Source organism: Vigna unguiculata, chromosome 7, assembly GCF_037176805.1.
Source record: "Vigna unguiculata cultivar grain cowpea cultivar isolate G323 ecotype 2 chromosome 7, ASM3717680v1, whole genome shotgun sequence".
NCBI classification, from domain to species: domain Eukaryota; kingdom Viridiplantae; phylum Streptophyta; class Magnoliopsida; order Fabales; family Fabaceae; genus Vigna; species Vigna unguiculata.
Genome location: NC_140798.1, coordinates 4,058,186 through 4,076,057, shown reverse-complemented (window position 1 = coordinate 4,076,057; position 17,872 = coordinate 4,058,186). Strand labels below are relative to the sequence as shown.

The following is a 17,872-nucleotide window of genomic DNA, read 5'->3' as shown; positions in this document are numbered from 1 at the left end:
AAAAGCTACGTACAAACATGGCTTTTAGCTTGTGGCTTCTATAGATATTGTGAGAGCCACCACTTGTTGTTTAGACTAATTTGGTGTGGTTTACAAGGTTTCTTATTTTTTTCCAGCTTTTGTCCGCATTATACATATATATTAATCACAGACAAAAAGCCTCCCCTTGATCGATATATGTATTTTATGCACTCAATTGGACTTAACTATTCAAAATATGATAATTTTACATTTAGGCAATGTTGTCTCGTTCTCGTTCCAACTCACTTATTACACATATTCCACATTTTCTATGTTATTCTGTAGTTGAATATGTGGGTCAGTGTTTCTTCCTTATTTGACATATAAGATGTCGTACTTCCTGCATCAACCCTCAATAATACAAATTTCTCTCTGAAGTTTTTATAGTTTTTCATACCATTTAATATGTAAATATAATTAGGTTAGAAGTACATTTAAAATAAGAAGCAATAAAGAAGGAAGAAAATGTATGGAGAGTTGGCAGATGAACTGCAATTAAAGCGAGGATCTTTATCCCTTGCGTGCAATACACATTTGGCATTAGAGGAAATTATGTTTATTCGTATGCAACTAAACACACCAAAGACATTCATAAATGAATTCATTGCTTAAGCAAATCAAAGGTTTGTGATATTATTATTACATCAAACTGATGAATTCCTCGATCGCTCAGAACCCCAACTTAAGCATTGAAGAGAGGTTTTTGCAGCTCCAAATCGCCTCCGAAAGACCAGAAGTAGATTCGAAGCCTAAGATACAACGCGTAGCTCATCAACTTGTGGGAGATGGAAAAGAGCATTATGAGAAGCATTTCACTCCAAAGCTGGTGTCTTTGGGTCCCATCCATTACGGTGCTCCCAAGCTGCAGGCAGGAGAACAGTACAAGCAAATATGGGCATCAAAGTTCATCAGCTCCAACAACCAAAGCCCGCAGTTTCTGTTCAGAAAGATTGCAGAAAATTTTGAAGCTCTGAAAGAGCTGTTTGCGCCGGATCTATTCACCGGCAACCATCTGTTTTGGAACTATTCCGGCCAATTGTTCAGCAGCATGGAGGAAATGATATGCTGGACGCTGCTGGTGGATGCCTGTGCCCTGCTACATATCCTGGAACACGCCAACCTTTCGCGACCAGAGGAAATGAATGTTAAGGTTGAGCAACTGATTCTGGTGGTGCAGGATGTTTTGTTGTTGGAGAACCAGCTTCCGTACCCGTTGCTGCAACTGCTAGGGGGAGGAACCAACGAGGTGGAGTTGATCCAAACCATGAACAAGTTTCTTATTAGGTGCGATGAATGGGCCGCTGCAAATGGATATAAAAGGAGGATGGAGTTGGAAGCACCTACTCATCTTCTCCATCTTAAGCGCTCTATCATCTTGTATGACAGCCCTCCAAAACATACCACATATGTTAAAACTTCAACTCAAGACTTTTCGATGACATATAGGTATGAAGTTATTTCAGAACTGTTTACAAGTAGCATATATATAACATGTTTATTTGTATCATAGGATTTGTTTGTGGTTGCCCCTCTACAGAAACATAATGGAGTTGAAAGCGGTCGGGGTTGAAGTGAAATTAAGCAAGACACGTAGTCCAAGAGACGTATCTTTCTCCCATGGCAGGTTCTTTTCGATATTGAGACTTCCAGAGATGGTTGTGGATGACGCAACAGCTAGTTTTACACTGAACTTGATAGCGTATGAGATGTGTCCTGATTTTGATAACGACTCTGGGATCCGTGATTATATCTCTTTCATGAAGTCCCTCATAGAAACCCCTAATGATGTGAAGGCCCTGAGATCAGCACGAGTTCTGATGAACGCATTAGGGAGTGACCAAGATGTGCTCCATCTCTTCACTACCTTAAGCAGGGACTTGGTGTCTAACATGGGAAACTATGGTGGTATCATGCTTCAAATCGAGAAGCATTATCGGCATAAGTTCTTGCCCACTTGGATAGCCCTTACCTATCTCACCTATTTCAGGAACCCTATTGCCTTTCTTGCAGCAACTCTAGGCCTTATCCTCACTTTTATTCAAACCTGGTACTCCGTTCACCCAAAGAAATAACAACACTACTAGTACTGTTTTCATGTTACATAACCACAATTTTACCCATATAATTTCGCCTTTTTTTTTTTTTAATGTTTGTCTCTGCGATTGTTTCGGATTTATTAATGTATTGCTATTTTGTTTTATTAGAACTTTATGAATAAAAAAGTCGTTGAATTTGTTGTTGGGATGATGTAACCACGTAAATAAATGTATTCGTATTTTATCATGTCATATTAAAAATTTTTATAAATTAAATTTTATATATTTATTGTTTTTTATTGTATATAGTTTAATTTATTATGTAAAAGTAAGATCATTAAATATACTATTCATTGTACATGATTGAAGTGATAATGTAAACATTCTAAATATTTATATTAATTGTACCTAAAATAAAATACTGAAATAGATTTTTGGGAAAAAACATGTTTTTAGTCCTTTTAAGTTTGATCTAAAATTGAAAATGGTCCATGATCGAAATTTGATTATTGTTTGGTTTTTATACTTTCAAAATCATTGTTTTTAGTCTTTATTTTGGTGTTTTTTTTTATCGGCAGTCTCTATTTTGGTGTTAGAAATAACAAACGGCGTGTCATATGTTATTTAATTTTTTTTATAAAAAAAATTAGGCCGACGCTTTTCACAAAAACTGGAAAAATTATGTTTTTGGTTCCTGAAGTTTGAACTTAATTTAAAAATGGTCACTGGTTGAAACTTTGCCACTATTTGGTCCCTACACACATGCAAAGTGAGTTAACCCAGTTCACACAGGTTGGCTCACCACGAGCCGGGTTGAAAATGAGTGAACCAAACTGGTTCAGTCCACCATGAGTTGGTGGGTTAAGTGGAAAAAATTATTTATATATTTATTTTTAAGTATTCAAATATTTAAATAATTTTTTAAACAATCAATGAGATGATATAATCATAGTAAAATCAAGAATCAATCATCATGCTCACCACAAATATATGATGAATTGTTCCCAAGAAAGTGTCCATATAATCTAAAAAAACATGATAGGTATTACACATTTTCTGTCATGTTATTCAACAAAATATAAATAAAAAAGCTATACATTTTTGTCATGCTAATAAGAAAAATTTGTTTACAAGACGGTTGTTTGAGTAATTTATTATAAAGATTATAGTTAACAATTAAAGTATCAACATATATATATAGCTTGACAATAAAATTATTTAAATATTTAAACTATTCAAATATTATTGAACAATATTCTAACATTTAAAAATAAGAAATTGTGAACTTATATAATTAAAAATAGTAAATAATTATTAAAAAATAAATGTAAAAAGATATTGTTGACTTAAATGGATGAAAAACTTTGACGAAATGATAAGTTGGACGATGTTCTTGGATGGTTGTGCGGTGCTACGAATCCCGGAACATGCGCAACTTGAGCGACCAGAGGAAATGAGTGTGAAGGATGAGCAACTGAGTCTGGTGTTGCAGGATGTTCTGTTGTTGGAGAACCAGCTTCCGTACCCATTGCTCAAACCTGGTGTGAAGGAAAGATAATATGACGAAGGAAAATCATTTTTAACAAATTTTGATAATGAATACGCTATCTTAATGGATAAAAAATTGTTTGATGTAACATAAGAAAGAAAAAAGAAAATTTTGATGTGTATTAAAATAAAAACTTTATCAAACTTTCTCAAAGTATTATAAAGAAAATTATAAAAGAAGAATTAACAGCAATTAAAGTAAATATCTTTATTCGTTGTGTCCGAAATACTTTCCTTATTAAGCCATAAAGTTGATTCCGATGCTAGAAAACACAGCAGAAACACTGATCAATGAATTTATTTTTTAAGCAAATTAAAGGTTTGTTATACTATTACATCAAACTGATCAATCCCTCAATGGCTGAGAATTCAAAAAAAGTAAGCATTGAAGAGAGATTTGAACAGCTCCAAAACACCTCCGTAATATCAGAAATAGGTTCGAAGGCTAAGATACAACGCGTAGCACCTCATCTTGTGGGAGATGGAAGGATGCATTACGAGAAGCACTTCACGCCAAAGCTCATGTCTTTGGGTCCCATCCATTACGGTGCTCCCAAACTGCAGCTAGGAGAAGAGTACAAGAAAATGTGGGCAGCAATGTTCTTCAGATCCACCGACCAAACGCCGCAGTTTCTGTTCGGAAAGATTGCAGAAAATGTTGAAGCTCTGAAAGAGTTATTTGCGCCGGATCTTTTCACCGGAAACCGTCTGTTTTTGAAGTATTCCGAGCAAGGGTTCAGCAGCATGGAGGAAATGATATGCTGGACGCTGCTGGTGGATGCCTGTGCCCTGCTACAAATACTGGAACATTTCAACCTTTCGCGACCAGAGGAAATGAATGTTAAGTTTGAGCGACTGATGCTGGTGTTTCAGGATGTTATGTTGTTGGAGAACCAGCTTCCGTACCCATTGCTGAAACTGCTATGGGGAGAAACCAACGAGGTGAGGTTGATCCAAACCATGATACAATTTGTTGGGAGGGCTGCATGGTTTGTTCAAAGTAGATACGGGAGTTTAGAAGCACCTACTCATCTTCTCCATCTTCACCGCTCTCTCATCTTGTATCATAAGCATGGCATCCGTCTACGAAACACAGAATATGACACTACAAATGAAGACTTGTGCCTCATAACACATAGGTACGAAGATATTTTATTTTGGATTAAATATATTTTTGTCTCTCAAATATTTATAGTGAAAATTGGAATTAGTTCTTCTTCTTCAAAATTTTGATCCAATCATTTTAGAACGACATAGATTTAGTCCTTTTATCTAAAATTTGCTAAGTTTATTTAACATTTTAAATGTATTTTTTAATAACATCGAACAAAAGTACCAAATTTTGTAATTAACTTAAATATTATCATGAAACATCTCTGAAACATTAAATAAATTTTAAAAAAATTGGTTAAAAGGACTAAAATCACATAATTCTAAAATTAAAAAACTAAATTGGTTAAAGTTTTGGAGATTCCTTGTTCAAGAATTTACATTATATTAATATGACATGATTCGTTGGTGGTATACAGAAACATAACGGAGTTGAAAGCAGCAGGGGTTCAAGTGAAAGCAAGAAAGACATATGACGTAAAAGACGTATCTTTCTCCCTTGGAAGGTTCCGTTCCAAATTGACGCTCCCTGAGATTATTGTGGATGAGACAACAGCTGGTTTTACGCTGAACTTAATAGCGTATGAGATGTGTCCTGATTTTGAGAATGACTATGCGATCCGTGATTATATATCGTTCTTGAAGTCCCTGGTAGACACCCCTGACGATGTGAAGGCCCTGAGATCAGCACGAGTTCTGCTTAACACTCTAGGGAGTGACCAAGATGTTATGAACCTCTTCACTACCATAAGCAGTAACTTGGTCCCTAATAACATGGACAAATATGGTGGTGTCATGGTTCAGATTGAGAAGCATTTTCGGCATAAATCTTTGCCCACTTGGATAGCACTTGCCTATAACACCTATTTCAGCACTCCTTGGGCCATCCTTGCCTTTCTTGCTGCACTTCTCGGACTTCTCCTCACTTTTATCCAAACCTGGTCTACCCTTCACCCACCAAAATAGTGTTGGAAATACTCATGAGTCAGAGTTTTACATAAAATAAAATATACAAAATTAAATATTATATAAAAATAAAGATTCATAACATCATTATTTTAAAATTTTGGAATAAAAATAATATCAAATATCTTATTTATATAAAATCAATGTTATATATATATATATATATATATATATATATTATACGTGTAGAGTCTTACCGAAAGGTAAGGTGATGATTCCACTCGATTATAATTTTGACTACTTGTTTAAGTCTATGCAAGAAAAAAAATGTGAATAACGTCCCACTTAAACTCACCCAAGAGAAGAAAATAGACGCTAAGGTGTCTGCAGGGAGTCCGTTTCCAGCAAACCCCGTATATAGAAAGAATATTAAAGATTGAACCCTGTCACTTCAATTTTAGTTTCACATTTTGTTTCAATCCTTAAACTTCCAAATTAATTATATAGAAAGAATATTAAAGATTGAATAAAATCAATATATCTCATTTAATAATCGACTATGTTGTACCATTGCAAACTTCAGAAAACAACACATAGAATCTTGTATTTTAAGAACAACATTGATAGTACTCTTTCTCTCACCAAATATGTCAAATGCCTTTTCAAATGGTTATCTTTAAATGATTATCTCCAACTGTATTACACATAAGTGTTCATCAATATAATTGGGTTAGAAGTGCATTAAGAATGAGAAGCAATAAAGAGATAGAATACTATGAAAGAAGAAAATGGTAAAATGAGACTCGTGAGATGAACAGCAATGAAAGTGAAAATCTTTATTCGTTGCGTGCAATGAGAGGAAATAAAGTTTATTCCGACGCAAGCACACACAACAAAGACACACACCAATGAGTTCATTGCGTGAGCAAATCAAAAGTTTCTTATATTATAATTACATCAAATTGATCAATCCCTGAATGGCTAAGATGTCAGAAAAAGTAAGCACTGAAGAGAGGTTGGCGCGGCTCAGAAACGCCTACGAAAGATCAGAAATAGGTTCGAAGGCTAAGATACAACGCGTAGCACCTCATCTTGTGGGAGATGGAAGAATGCATTACGAGAAGCACTTCACGCCAAAGCTCATGTCTCTGGGTCCCATCCATTACGGTGCTCCCAAACTGCAGCTAGGAGAAGAGTACAAGCAAATGTGGGCATCAATGTACCTCAGCTCCACCGACAAAACCCCGGAGTTTCTGCTCCGAGAGATTGCACAAAATGTTGAAGCTCTGAAAGAGCTGTTTGCGCCGGATCTTTTCACCGGAAACCATCTTTTTTGGAACTATTCCGAGCAAGGGTTCAACAGCTTGGAGGAAATGATAAGCTGGACGCTGTTGGTGGATGGTTGTACCCTGCTACGAATCCTGGAATACGCGCAACCTGAGCGACCAGAGAAAATGAATGTGAAGGATGAGCAACTGAGTCCGGTGTTGCAGGATGTTCTGTTGTTGGAGAACCAGCTTCCGTACCCATTGCTCAAACTTTTATGGAGAGGAACCAACATGGAGTTGATCCAAACCATGAAACAATTTCTTATGCTTTATGAATGGGCCACTGCAAATAAAGAGAGGATCGAATTCGAAGCACCCACTCATCTTCTCGATCTTCACCGCTCCATGATCTTGTATGACAGCCCTCCAAAATATACAACATATGTTAAAACTGAAGACATCCCTCCACAAAAGACACAGTACTACAATTCAACTGAAGAATTCTGGATAACATATAGGTATCGAGTTATTTTAAAACTAATCTGTTTGTTTTGAGAATGAGTTTAAGTCTCAGATCGATTAAAAATAAAATAAATTAGTGTTATATGATGATAAAAAATCATAAATTTATTATTTAAGTTTTAAGTTGAAAATAATGTAACTATCTTACTTGGACTCAAATCTTATTAATATTGAATCTCTTTATTAAACCTAACAATTTGATTGTGGCGTACAGAAACATAACGGAGTTGAAAGCGGCAGGGGTTGAAGTGAAAGCGAGCAAGACACGTAACGTAAAAGACGTAACTTTCTCCCTTGGAAGGTTCCGTTCGGAATTGACGCTCCCGGAGATGATTGTGGATGAGAACACAGCTAGTTTTACACTGAACTTAATAGCGTACGAGACGTGTCCAGATTTCGCGAATTTCGAATTTTGTAATCACATATCGTTCTTGAACTCCTTCATAGACACCCCTGATGATGTGAAAGCGCTGAGATCAGCAGGAGTTCTGATTAACTCTCTAGGGAGTGACAAAGATGTTATGAACCTCTTCACTACCATAAACAGTAACTTGGTGCCTAACATGAAGAAGTATGCTCATGTCATGTTTCAAATTGAGAAGCATTATCGGCATAAATCTTTGCCAACTTGGATTGCCCTTGCCTATAACACCTACTTCAGCAACCCTTGGACCATCATTGCCTTATTTGCTGCACTTCTGGGTCTTATCCTCACTTTTATCCAAACCTGGTGTACCCTTCACCCACCAAAATAGCTTCACACTTTCAAACCACTGCACTTTAAGGTATTTACATATATACTATTTTCTTCCCAATTTGTCTATGGTATTTTGTATTATTAGAACTTTATGGATAAAAAACTTGTTCAATTTGTTGTTGTTGTTGTTGATGTAACCTCATAATTAAAACTAGTTTTGTATATTTGTATTCGTCTTTTTTTATTATGTCATGTTATAGTTTTTACGAATGAAATTTTAAATGTGTATTGTTTTTTATTTTATATAATTGTATTTATTAAAGTGATGTTGTAAGAAAGAAAGTTTGATTAGTCAAACATTATGACATTTGTAGTTTAATTGTAAAAAGTAGATGTGGTTACTTTTTTTCTTTTACTTTATTTGATACTTTCTTCTATAAGTTTTCTTTCTCCCTTTTCTTTTGATTTACTTTGTTTTTATTCTTTTGTTTTACATTCATGTTTTCCCCTTAGGATAACAATATATAAAACTGACCACAAGTCGTAAATAAAATTAAATCCATTTTAGAGTAATATAAATGAAATTTAACCTCCCTCGCCTTTGCTAAAATAGTTGAAACCAAAATAAAATTGATAATCATACAATTTTGTCAATAAATTTACTAACAAAATATTGATAACTAAATATCTGTATGTAAATTTTGTTGATGAATAAAAAAATTCATGACCAACTATCGATGAAGACAAATCTACAAATCTATTGATAAATATTCATTTATTATTTATCGGTAATCATTGATAAATTTTGGTTGTTGATAAAATTTATCAATAAATATCATGATCGGATTTTCTTCTTCATCCCTTTTTTTTTTCATTATTTTTCTTATTCTTCCTCCTTTTCTGTCAACGTCTCTGTTGCCATGCCTGCCGCCTTAGATTCCTTCTTCTTATTTCTTCTTTTATTCTTTTCTTCTGCCACATCTTCATTTATTTTATAAAAAAATTGTTAGATATTTTATAGGAAATGTTTTTTTACCGACAAATCTACGATGGAAAATTTTATCAATAATAAAAACTATAGATTATGATGGATTTACTATAAGATAATAACAAACTCGTTAGATTTATCCACGAATTTTAAAAGATTTAGTTACAAATATATTTACTAATAAATTTTAAGAAAACAAACTACTTGTCAAGAAATTTACCAATAGGTTTTAAAAAAATTAATTGCCAACTGATTTCGTCACGAATGGATCAATATATGAGTATAAGATCATTTAATTAATATATATTATCTATTGTACATCGTATTAAAGTAATATTGTAAGAAAGAAAGTTTGATTAATCAAACATTATAATATTTATAGTTTAATTATACATAAAATACAGAGTAGTTACTTTCTTTCTTTTATTTGATAGTTTCTTCTATAAGTTTTCTTTTCTTTATCCTTTTCTTTTAATTCACAATGTTTTCAATATTTTGTTTTACATTTGTGTTTTACCTTATAAAATAATTTTTTTAACCATCCCCTCGAACTTTAACGAAATTATATATTGTTTTCATATGGAATTGTAGTTATTAAGAGATTGTAATTATATATATATATATATATATATATATATATATATATGATATTATTTTTATATATATAAGATAATTTGACATTATTTTTAACTCAAAATTTTAAATTAATAAAATTATGAATCTTTCATTTAATATAGTGTTTAACTTTATATATTCCATCTAATGTGTAACTTTAACTTATATTTGGACTATTCCCAACAAATTTATTATAAAATTATGTTATTTATATACATTATTTCTTGAACCTTTTAAATTATTAAAATACTCATAATATATTAAGTAATCTTATATATATATATATATATATATATATATATATATATATAATACATGTTTTCAATTTTTTTTAGTTGTTTGGTTTGTCAAGAAATTTATTTGTATTTCCAAGATATTTTTTCTAATTCTTTTTCTACTCTTTTTTAATATTTGTATATATTTCATATTTTATTTTCAAATGAGAATGTTTAACACTCTCAATTTAAGTGTTCAATAGTATAAACATTTCATTTACTAGATAATATAAAAAATTATCTTCTTTATTCTATTATTATTACTTTTTGTTTCATTTGAAGAACTCTTTTGTTTCGTTAAAACAATTTTTATTTCGCTAAAACAATTTTTGTTATCTCTCAACCATCAACTAGGTCAATATTTGGAAAGTTTTCTCAAATCTCTAAGGTATTTTTCATCTAATCATATCCTAAATTATACGTTTGTTTATGATTTCATTCAATGGTCTCTCAAAATATTTTTTAGATATATATTTGATAATTTTTAATATTTTAATTTTTTATTTATTTTTATCATGTAGAATACTATTTTGATATATTTCATATTTTTTTTCTAACTCATTATCATTCATGTAATTTTATCACTATAATTGCATAAATAAATTTTAGTTACTATAATATAATAATTTAATGTAATTACCATGAATATTTTTTATCACCATCCAACATATGTTAAAGTTCAAAAGATGAAATATTTATGTTAAAATTTTAAAATTATATTATTATTAGTTTAATCTTTGTTCTTTATGTGATTTTGATCAAATGATATATTATAACTTTTATTAGTTTATAAAAAAAGAGATTTCATTAGAATTTAAAAAATTGTATTTAGTGGACATTTAAAATATTTTGTAATATTTTTTGTTTGTGTGATTTTGATCAAGTAATATATTATAACTTTTATTAGTATATATATATATATATATAAAGATTTTATTAGAATTTCAAAAATTGTAGTTAACATACATTTAAAATATTTTTTAATTGGAATATTTGTTTTCATTTTACATTTTTTAAATATACTTTTAATATTTGTTTTTATTATTTTATAAAAATTAATTAATTGGCATTGAAACAGTAAGAAAATGGGTATAGGTACGAGTAAAAATCCGTTACCCGGTGAAGATGAAGATGACACAAAAATTTGATACCTGTTAGATTCGGATAAATGAATGAATTTTTTCTCTGAGGATAGATATGAGATAGTGAAACTCGTTTTTGTCCATTGTTATAATATAACTATAAAAATACATATTTACTATCAATTTTGTTTTGATTGTTTTTTCCTAGTAATACTTACAAATTATTTTATGAAAAATAATTTTACAAGAAATTGTTGTCAATTTTTTTGTAAGATATATTTTATAAAAAATTTTGTAAAAGATGATTACAAAATTTTATAATTTTATAAAAAATAATTATCCACGAAAAAAATATTTATAAATTATAATTTAAAAAAAAACAAAAAAGAAAATATTTTCTTGTAAAATTTTATAACAAATCTGTAAAAAAATTTCCATAAAACATAAAAAATTCTAGGAGTACATATACAAAATTCTAGGAGTACATATACAAGAAAGTAAATGAAGTTAAATCAATTTGAGAGTAATATAAATGAAATTTAACCTGAGTTCCCTTTGCTAAAAAAGGTTGAAACTCAATTATGACTGTTTGAAGATGGAAATTCAAATGTCAAATTATAATATCTAAGTACATTATTGAAATGTCTAAAAGTGTTTAGAAATAGAAGAGAATATGAAAAGGAGTTGTCTAAGGAAGGAAGAAGGTAAAGAAAAAGGTTTGGGATGTGTAAGAAACCAAAAAATACTATACTATAGTAGTTTTGGCATGCACATATTCTGTGAACAGTTACTATTTTATAAATTTGATGCTATATATATAAATATCACGACGTTAAATGATGAATTATAATTTTATAATAGCCTCGGATAATTGCATATAGGTAAGAAAAACAAAATCTTATGCGAGGAATTAACAAGATTTGAGAATATTAATATCATACAATTCTCACTTCCAATTCACAACAGAAGAATCAATTGAAGAATCCGAAAAATATAAAAACCTATTTATTTATTTATTTATTTTTATTTATTAATTAAGTAGCATGTGATGGTGTTTCAGCAGTTTTAGGAAGAAGCCCTTTTTCTCTGCATGCATCAATTGCTTCAGTATACATATCCTCCAAGCTGTATTTGAATTCGAATCCCAGGTCTCTCAGTTTCTTCGAAGATAATCTTACAGGTTCCAATGCCTCTGGAATCTTCTCAAACCTAAAAATCCATAAATGGAACATATCATCTATATGAAAACCTTATATTATAAATATGATATTTAAATTTGGTGAGAGACTTACTCAGTGGGAACCTTATACTCTGGATATTTTTTGTTAATTAATTGTGCAATCTCAGGAATAGTAACGTCACATGCATTGCAGATGTATCTTCCTTCAGCTTTTGGCTCTTCGAATAGAAATATGTGAGCAAGACAAATATCTTCTATGTGCACCAGTTTACCCTGTCTTATAATCGAATAATGCTCCTCTTTTCCTTCATATATATAATTAATTCTTCAATAAATTTGAATAAAGAAATAAAAAAGAAGAAGTTTGAAAATTTTGTAAATTTACTTATGATAGGGGAAAGTGCTGTGATTATGCTAGATGGCATTGATGGAGGCAGAAAGGCGCCGACAACAAGAGTTGGAAGGATAGTGATGAAGTCCAATCCATTCTCTTTCGCAAATTTCCATGCTTCTTGCTCTGCCAGAGTTTTCGATACGAAATACATCTACATTCAAACCAAGTTAAAAAAAAAAAAAACATGATTTTTTATAGCAAATAGAAAATTCTTTATTAATTACATGTCTATAAATTATTAATTACATATCTCTATAAAGATGTCTCTTACTTTAGATTATTTCTTTAACACTAGATTACCAAAATAAATCGAATTCCTAACAACATAGGTAAAGATTCCATTGAGAAATAATGATTATTCACATGGATGTTATATACTATAGTGTAGAGATATTTGCTTTCGATTTTTTTTTCGATGGTATATTCTGGTTGAAAAATCGGAGTATATACAGACATAATAAAAAAAAGAGTTTAGGCTTTTGTTCCCAACCGAAGTTTATATTTCAAGAAAAAATTCTGGTTGGTAAGTCAATCGAATTCCAAAATAATTCATAAATATTTAAAACTAGAAAACTGTGCAAATTTTATGAGCAATTATTTTTTAATATTTTAGGAGAGCAAGTTTAGTGTGTTTTTGGTTGTTAATGGCTATTATAGTGACATGTTTTCTAATAATTGGAAGACATTATGATTTGGAGATGAAAAGTCAAATATAAATCCTTGTAATGCCTTGTTTACATGAAATATACAAGAAAAGTGAATCAAATTATTCACCAAAAAGTTTGATTTGATAACAAAGTGATATAAAGAGTTAGTTAGTTTGAGTGCTTGAGTGAGAAAAAAGAGAATGAGAGATGGTCGATCTTATAAGTAGTGTGCTCTTGCCTCAAGATGAAAGCTCTCTTTGACTCTAAGAAAAATTGGGAAGTGATGGAAAATGGTCATGCAGAACTAGAAAACGCCACGACTTCATTGAATGCTCAGATCATGCATTACAAAAAGTGCGTACGAAGGACGTGACAACTTTGTACATCTTGTACTAAGCTATTAACGAGTCCAGCTTTGAAAAGATTGCAGGCGCAAAATCTTTAAAAGAAGCTTGGGACATTCTGAAGAAGGCATATAAGGGGATGATTGAGTGAAGCAGATGAGGCTTCAAACACTCAAAGAAGAGTTAAAGAGCATGAGAATGAAAGATTGAGGAGTTGACCAACAAAATGTGGTATGTGCGATTGAGGAGTCCAAGAACCTAACAACGCTCACAGTTGAAGAGCTTATCAAGTCATTTGAGGCGCACGTGTAGCAAAAGAAGAAGAAGGTGGAGTCGCTTAAACATGAGCTCCAAACAAAAGCAACAATCAAGGAAGAGAAGGCACCTTACACTCAAAACACTTGAAGTAGAGGAAGAAGCCGAGGGGTCCTTAAAGAAGCAACACATAGTGACATTGTCAACGTGTAAAAGCCGAGTATGTAGCAGCACCATTGAGTGTCTGTCATTCAGTATTGCTTAGAAATCTTCTAAGCAAATTGGAGCATAAACAAGAAAATGGGACCGTAGTTCAAGTAGATAAAAAATTAGTCATTGAGTTAGTAAAGAACTCGGTCAACTATATGAGAGGAGCAAACACATTCATGTGCATTTTCATTTCTTCTGAGAACGGGTAAAGGAAGACAATGTGGAAGTAGTGCACATAGGAAGCAGAGAACAAGTTGCAGACATGTTTACAAAGTCATTGCCAATTATGTTATTCAATAATTGCAAGAAGTTGATTGGGATGAGGATGGAAGAAGCATTTATAGGAGAGTTTTGTTAGGTAAACTTAAATGTCACGGTTGAGCAATTATTTTTTTTTTCATGTTTTAGTAAAGCAAAAGTCAAGAGTTTAATGTGTTATGTTTTAGTTGTTAATGGTCATTATAGTGTCATATTTTGTAATAATTGGCAGACATTATAGCTTGAAGATGAAATAAAAAGCCTAATGTAATTCATATAAAGTAATGTCTTGTTTACATGAAATACACAGGAAAAGTGAATCAAATTATTCAACAAAAAGCTTGATTTGCTAACAAAACTAAATGGACAAACACTAGTTCTAATAGATAACCAAAGCCTATATTTTAAGGAATAGGCTTCGGTTCTTTGAGTGAACTGAAACCTATTCTCAGACAGTTACAATGTAGGCTTCGGTTCTACAAATAACTAAAACCTATACTTTGAGACTCAAAGTAATCATTTTTCAAAAGCAGTAACATTTTTAAAATTATTGATAAGGTGTAGACATCGGTTTTGGAATAATCGAAGCCTATACTTCGACTATTTGAGTAGGTTTCGATTTACTCAAAGAACTGAAACCTATACTCAAACAGTTAAAGTATAAGTTTTAGTTATTCCATAATCGATGCCTATATTTTGCTAATAATTTAAAAAATACCATCATATTTTTAAAGATTTCGTTTTTCTTAAAAAAACATACTATATTATTGGGCTAAGTTAAATGCTCTTTTTGCGATAGTGATAATGACATAAGTAGTGGGTTAATGCCAATTGAATGAATGTTTTAGCATAAACATAATTATGAAATTGGGTAATGAAAGACAATGAAGGTGTGAGGGAGAAAAAGTACTAACCCAACCAGGCATCTTTTCTCTTCTGCATAACTCAACATCAGTCCAACAGGTCTCATCATACAAAGACTTATGGTGATTAGTAATATGTGTGGTTATGGCTGAGGATGTGTAAATTAGTCTTCTCACACTTTTTGCCTTCAAGCAAGCTTTCATGATATCTATCACTCCCCTTATTGCAGGCTTTATCACTTCATTCTGCAATTCCAAACCACATTATAATTATGATTCATTCTCAGCAGAGAATCATCTTATAAATTTGAAATTGACATAATGATGAGTGAACCTCAGGATCTTTGGACTCAAAATCAATGGGTGTGGCCACATGGAAAACTCCAATGCAACCTTTAATGGCTTCATCAAAGCTTCCCTCTTCTGCAAGGTTAGCCTTCCACAGTGAAAGCTTGCTCTCTGCACCTGGTATGTCCAGCAAGGGCTTCACCTTCTTCATGTTATCTGCAGGGTGCACATGCATAATAATAGAGCTATGAACATTTTTTATTTCTTTACTGAAAGAAGTTTTGAATAGTATTTTATACTTAGTAATGGTCACAATTCCATTTCGTACTCATTTTTTTTTCTTTCTTACCTTTAATGATAAGTAGACACATGTATCCATTATAGAAAAAACCAAAAACAAAAGATTCCTCTCACATGTTTTCCATCTAATCTTCTCAACAAATTTAATAAAAAATCAAAAATATAGAGTCTTTACCCTTTATTCTACTTTTTCTTATCTACTTTTAATTCATTATTTTAATTACTATTAAATTATCTATTTTAATTTTATTTAATAATGTGATTTGATGATTTAACGATGATCGAAGTGATTCCATAATAGACATGTATCTATTATGGAAAAAAACAAAAACAAAAGATTCCTCTCACATGTTTTCCCTCTAATCTTCACAACAAATTTAATAAAGAAATTTAAAATATAACATGAAAACTTATTTTAGTTAAAAATGAAAAAATATTTTTGTCTTTTTCTCTTAAAATTGTATGTAGAAAGCAACTAATTGGAGAAAGTCTTTATAAATAAGTTTATTCAAAAAAACTCCAGAAAAAATTATTTCATTTATTAATTTTCTTCTCTTATAAAATTTTCTAAGAGTTTGCCCAGCTTGTCTTTATCCTCAATAATAAGACTCATAGCTTCAATAAGACTTTGTTCTCTGCGTAATTCTTTACTTCATTGTGGTCTGCCCAACAACTTTCAGAACTTTTCTTTAATATTATTAATCGAAAGTGTATCTGTACAGATTAAATTAACTTGGATAATAATATTTTAACTATTTGATAATTTTTCTTACAACATAAATTTTTTTTAAGTAGTATTAAAATATTAAAAATTAAAAAATAAAAAAATAGAAAATCACTTAAAATATACCGTTTAATATTATAAAAAAAAAATTGTCAAAGTTAGTAGTCCAAAAATATTTTTTAATTAACTTTTCTGTCAACTTCTAACACCACTAAAAAAATTTAGTTCAAATAAACATCTCTTGCAATTTGTCACATATAATCCAGTTGACATGGTTTGAACTAACTTTTGGATACCCAGATAAAACTTTATAAACTTGAGAGTAGAATGAAACCAGAAATTCAAAAGGGTAAACAAAAAGACCTATTTTAGGGTATGATATTGATGTTGGAAGGTGAAAAAGATGAATTTAGAGAGTGAGATGAAACGAACCTGGGTCAACAACGGTGGCTCGAACCGTATAGCCACGCTGGATGAGTCTCATGACAAGCCATGATCCGATGAAACCAGAAGCCCCTGTAACGCAAACGGTTGAGGATTCTGAATCCATTGTTCCGGCTTCTCAAAAACTGTAGAATGAAACCTTCCCTCTTCGAATGTTGCTGACGAATTGGGAAAGCAATGGAAGACATGTTGGGGGGTGTGGTGTTCGAACGTTTTATAGTTAGGTGATACTGAGTTTCACCTAACTAGAATAAACTATTCAAATCTCGTGGAGGTATGATTCAATAAAATATCACAATGGGTCGCTGGTTGCTAAGAAAATTTCAAAAATGAGGTTGGAAGAAGTATATTTTGATGGAGTTGTTGGAAGTAATGTTATCGTCAAAAACATGAACGTCGATGCGGAAATGTCAAATCAAATTCATGGGTTGTGATGATATTTTACTTTTATATATGAAAAATGTTTGAAGAACACTCCACATAGACCTTGAAAATTTGCAATAAAATAAAATTAGGAGTTGCCAAAATTGACTCTTCAGTGGACTGTGTTGTGAATTTTATCCTGTGTGGTGTCTCTTAAACTGCTCACAAACTTTATCAGTGGCCGTTATCACGAGAAGGACTTTAGGGCAGCTTTGTGGGTTTTCGGAAAAGTTTGGTGGTGGATGGGCACGATCCAATCTAGATCTAATATACGTAGATCAGGATCTAAATCTATTTTTTGGTTTTTTCCGGAACTAGTTTAGATTTTTTTTTTTAAATTTAAACTTTTTTTAAACTCAAATTCAAATATTTGGATGTGGTAAATCTAGATCCAAATATAGGAATTTCTTTCTACATCCCATGATTTCTTCTTGTACCCTCATAGTTTCCAAAATGATTTCTTCTTGTACCCCC

General features: G+C 31.3%; 4 protein-coding genes across 4 annotated transcripts; 3 read left to right on the top strand and 1 right to left on the bottom strand.

Annotated features, from left to right (window-relative positions):
* Positions 1-623: 623 nt before the first annotated feature.
* LOC114192673 (UPF0481 protein At3g47200-like) lies at positions 624-2,261 on the top strand. The gene is made up of 2 exons (XM_028082451.2): positions 624-1,467; positions 1,559-2,261. The coding sequence occupies exons 1-2, from the start codon at positions 674-676 to the stop codon at positions 2,091-2,093; spliced, it is 1,329 nt and encodes a 442-aa protein (XP_027938252.1). The 5' UTR covers positions 624-673; the 3' UTR covers positions 2,094-2,261.
* Positions 2,262-3,908: 1,647 nt separating this feature from the next.
* Positions 3,909-5,956, top strand: LOC114189517 (UPF0481 protein At3g47200-like). Its single transcript, XM_028078106.2, has 2 exons — positions 3,909-4,744; positions 5,135-5,956. The coding sequence occupies exons 1-2, from the start codon at positions 3,963-3,965 to the stop codon at positions 5,679-5,681; spliced, it is 1,329 nt and encodes a 442-aa protein (XP_027933907.2). The 5' UTR covers positions 3,909-3,962; the 3' UTR covers positions 5,682-5,956.
* A 445-nt stretch (positions 5,957-6,401) lies between these two features.
* LOC114191919 (UPF0481 protein At3g47200-like) lies at positions 6,402-8,465 on the top strand. Its single transcript, XM_028081373.2, has 2 exons — positions 6,402-7,407; positions 7,626-8,465. The coding sequence occupies exons 1-2, from the start codon at positions 6,599-6,601 to the stop codon at positions 8,164-8,166; spliced, it is 1,350 nt and encodes a 449-aa protein (XP_027937174.2). The 5' UTR covers positions 6,402-6,598; the 3' UTR covers positions 8,167-8,465.
* Positions 8,466-11,950: 3,485 nt separating this feature from the next.
* LOC146884541 (dihydroflavonol 4-reductase-like) lies at positions 11,951-17,175 on the bottom strand. The gene is made up of 6 exons (XM_028081375.2): positions 16,964-17,175; positions 15,554-15,723; positions 15,271-15,465; positions 12,634-12,793; positions 12,361-12,553; positions 11,951-12,277 (listed from the first exon to the last, which is right to left on the bottom strand). The coding sequence occupies exons 1-6, from the start codon at positions 17,079-17,081 to the stop codon at positions 12,103-12,105; spliced, it is 1,011 nt and encodes a 336-aa protein (XP_027937176.2). The 5' UTR covers positions 17,082-17,175; the 3' UTR covers positions 11,951-12,102.
* Positions 17,176-17,872: the final 697 nt, after the last annotated feature.

What these genes read in the sequence shown, in the direction of transcription:
- LOC114192673 (XM_028082451.2), top strand. Translation starts at nt 674, where the DNA reads ATGAATTCCTCGATCGCTCAGAACCCCAACTTAAGCATTGAAGAGAGG. An exon ending in GACTTTTCGATGACATATAG is followed by an intron (nt 1,468 to 1,558) that starts GTATGAAGTTAT and finishes GCCCCTCTACAG; the next exon opens with AAACATAATGGAGTTGAAAG.
- LOC114189517 (XM_028078106.2), top strand. Translation starts at nt 3,963, where the DNA reads ATGGCTGAGAATTCAAAAAAAGTAAGCATTGAAGAGAGATTTGAACAG. An exon ending in TTGTGCCTCATAACACATAG is followed by an intron (nt 4,745 to 5,134) that starts GTACGAAGATAT and finishes GGTGGTATACAG; the next exon opens with AAACATAACGGAGTTGAAAG.
- LOC114191919 (XM_028081373.2), top strand. Translation starts at nt 6,599, where the DNA reads ATGGCTAAGATGTCAGAAAAAGTAAGCACTGAAGAGAGGTTGGCGCGG. An exon ending in GAATTCTGGATAACATATAG is followed by an intron (nt 7,408 to 7,625) that starts GTATCGAGTTAT and finishes TGTGGCGTACAG; the next exon opens with AAACATAACGGAGTTGAAAG.
- LOC146884541 (XM_028081375.2), bottom strand. Translation starts at nt 17,081, where the DNA reads ATGGATTCAGAATCCTCAACCGTTTGCGTTACAGGGGCTTCTGGTTTC. An exon ending in AGCCACCGTTGTTGACCCAG is followed by an intron (nt 15,724 to 16,963) that starts GTTCGTTTCATC and finishes TGCACCCTGCAG; the next exon opens with ATAACATGAAGAAGGTGAAG. An exon ending in GAGTATAAGGTTCCCACTGA is followed by an intron (nt 12,278 to 12,360) that starts GTAAGTCTCTCA and finishes ATGGATTTTTAG; the next exon opens with GTTTGAGAAGATTCCAGAGG.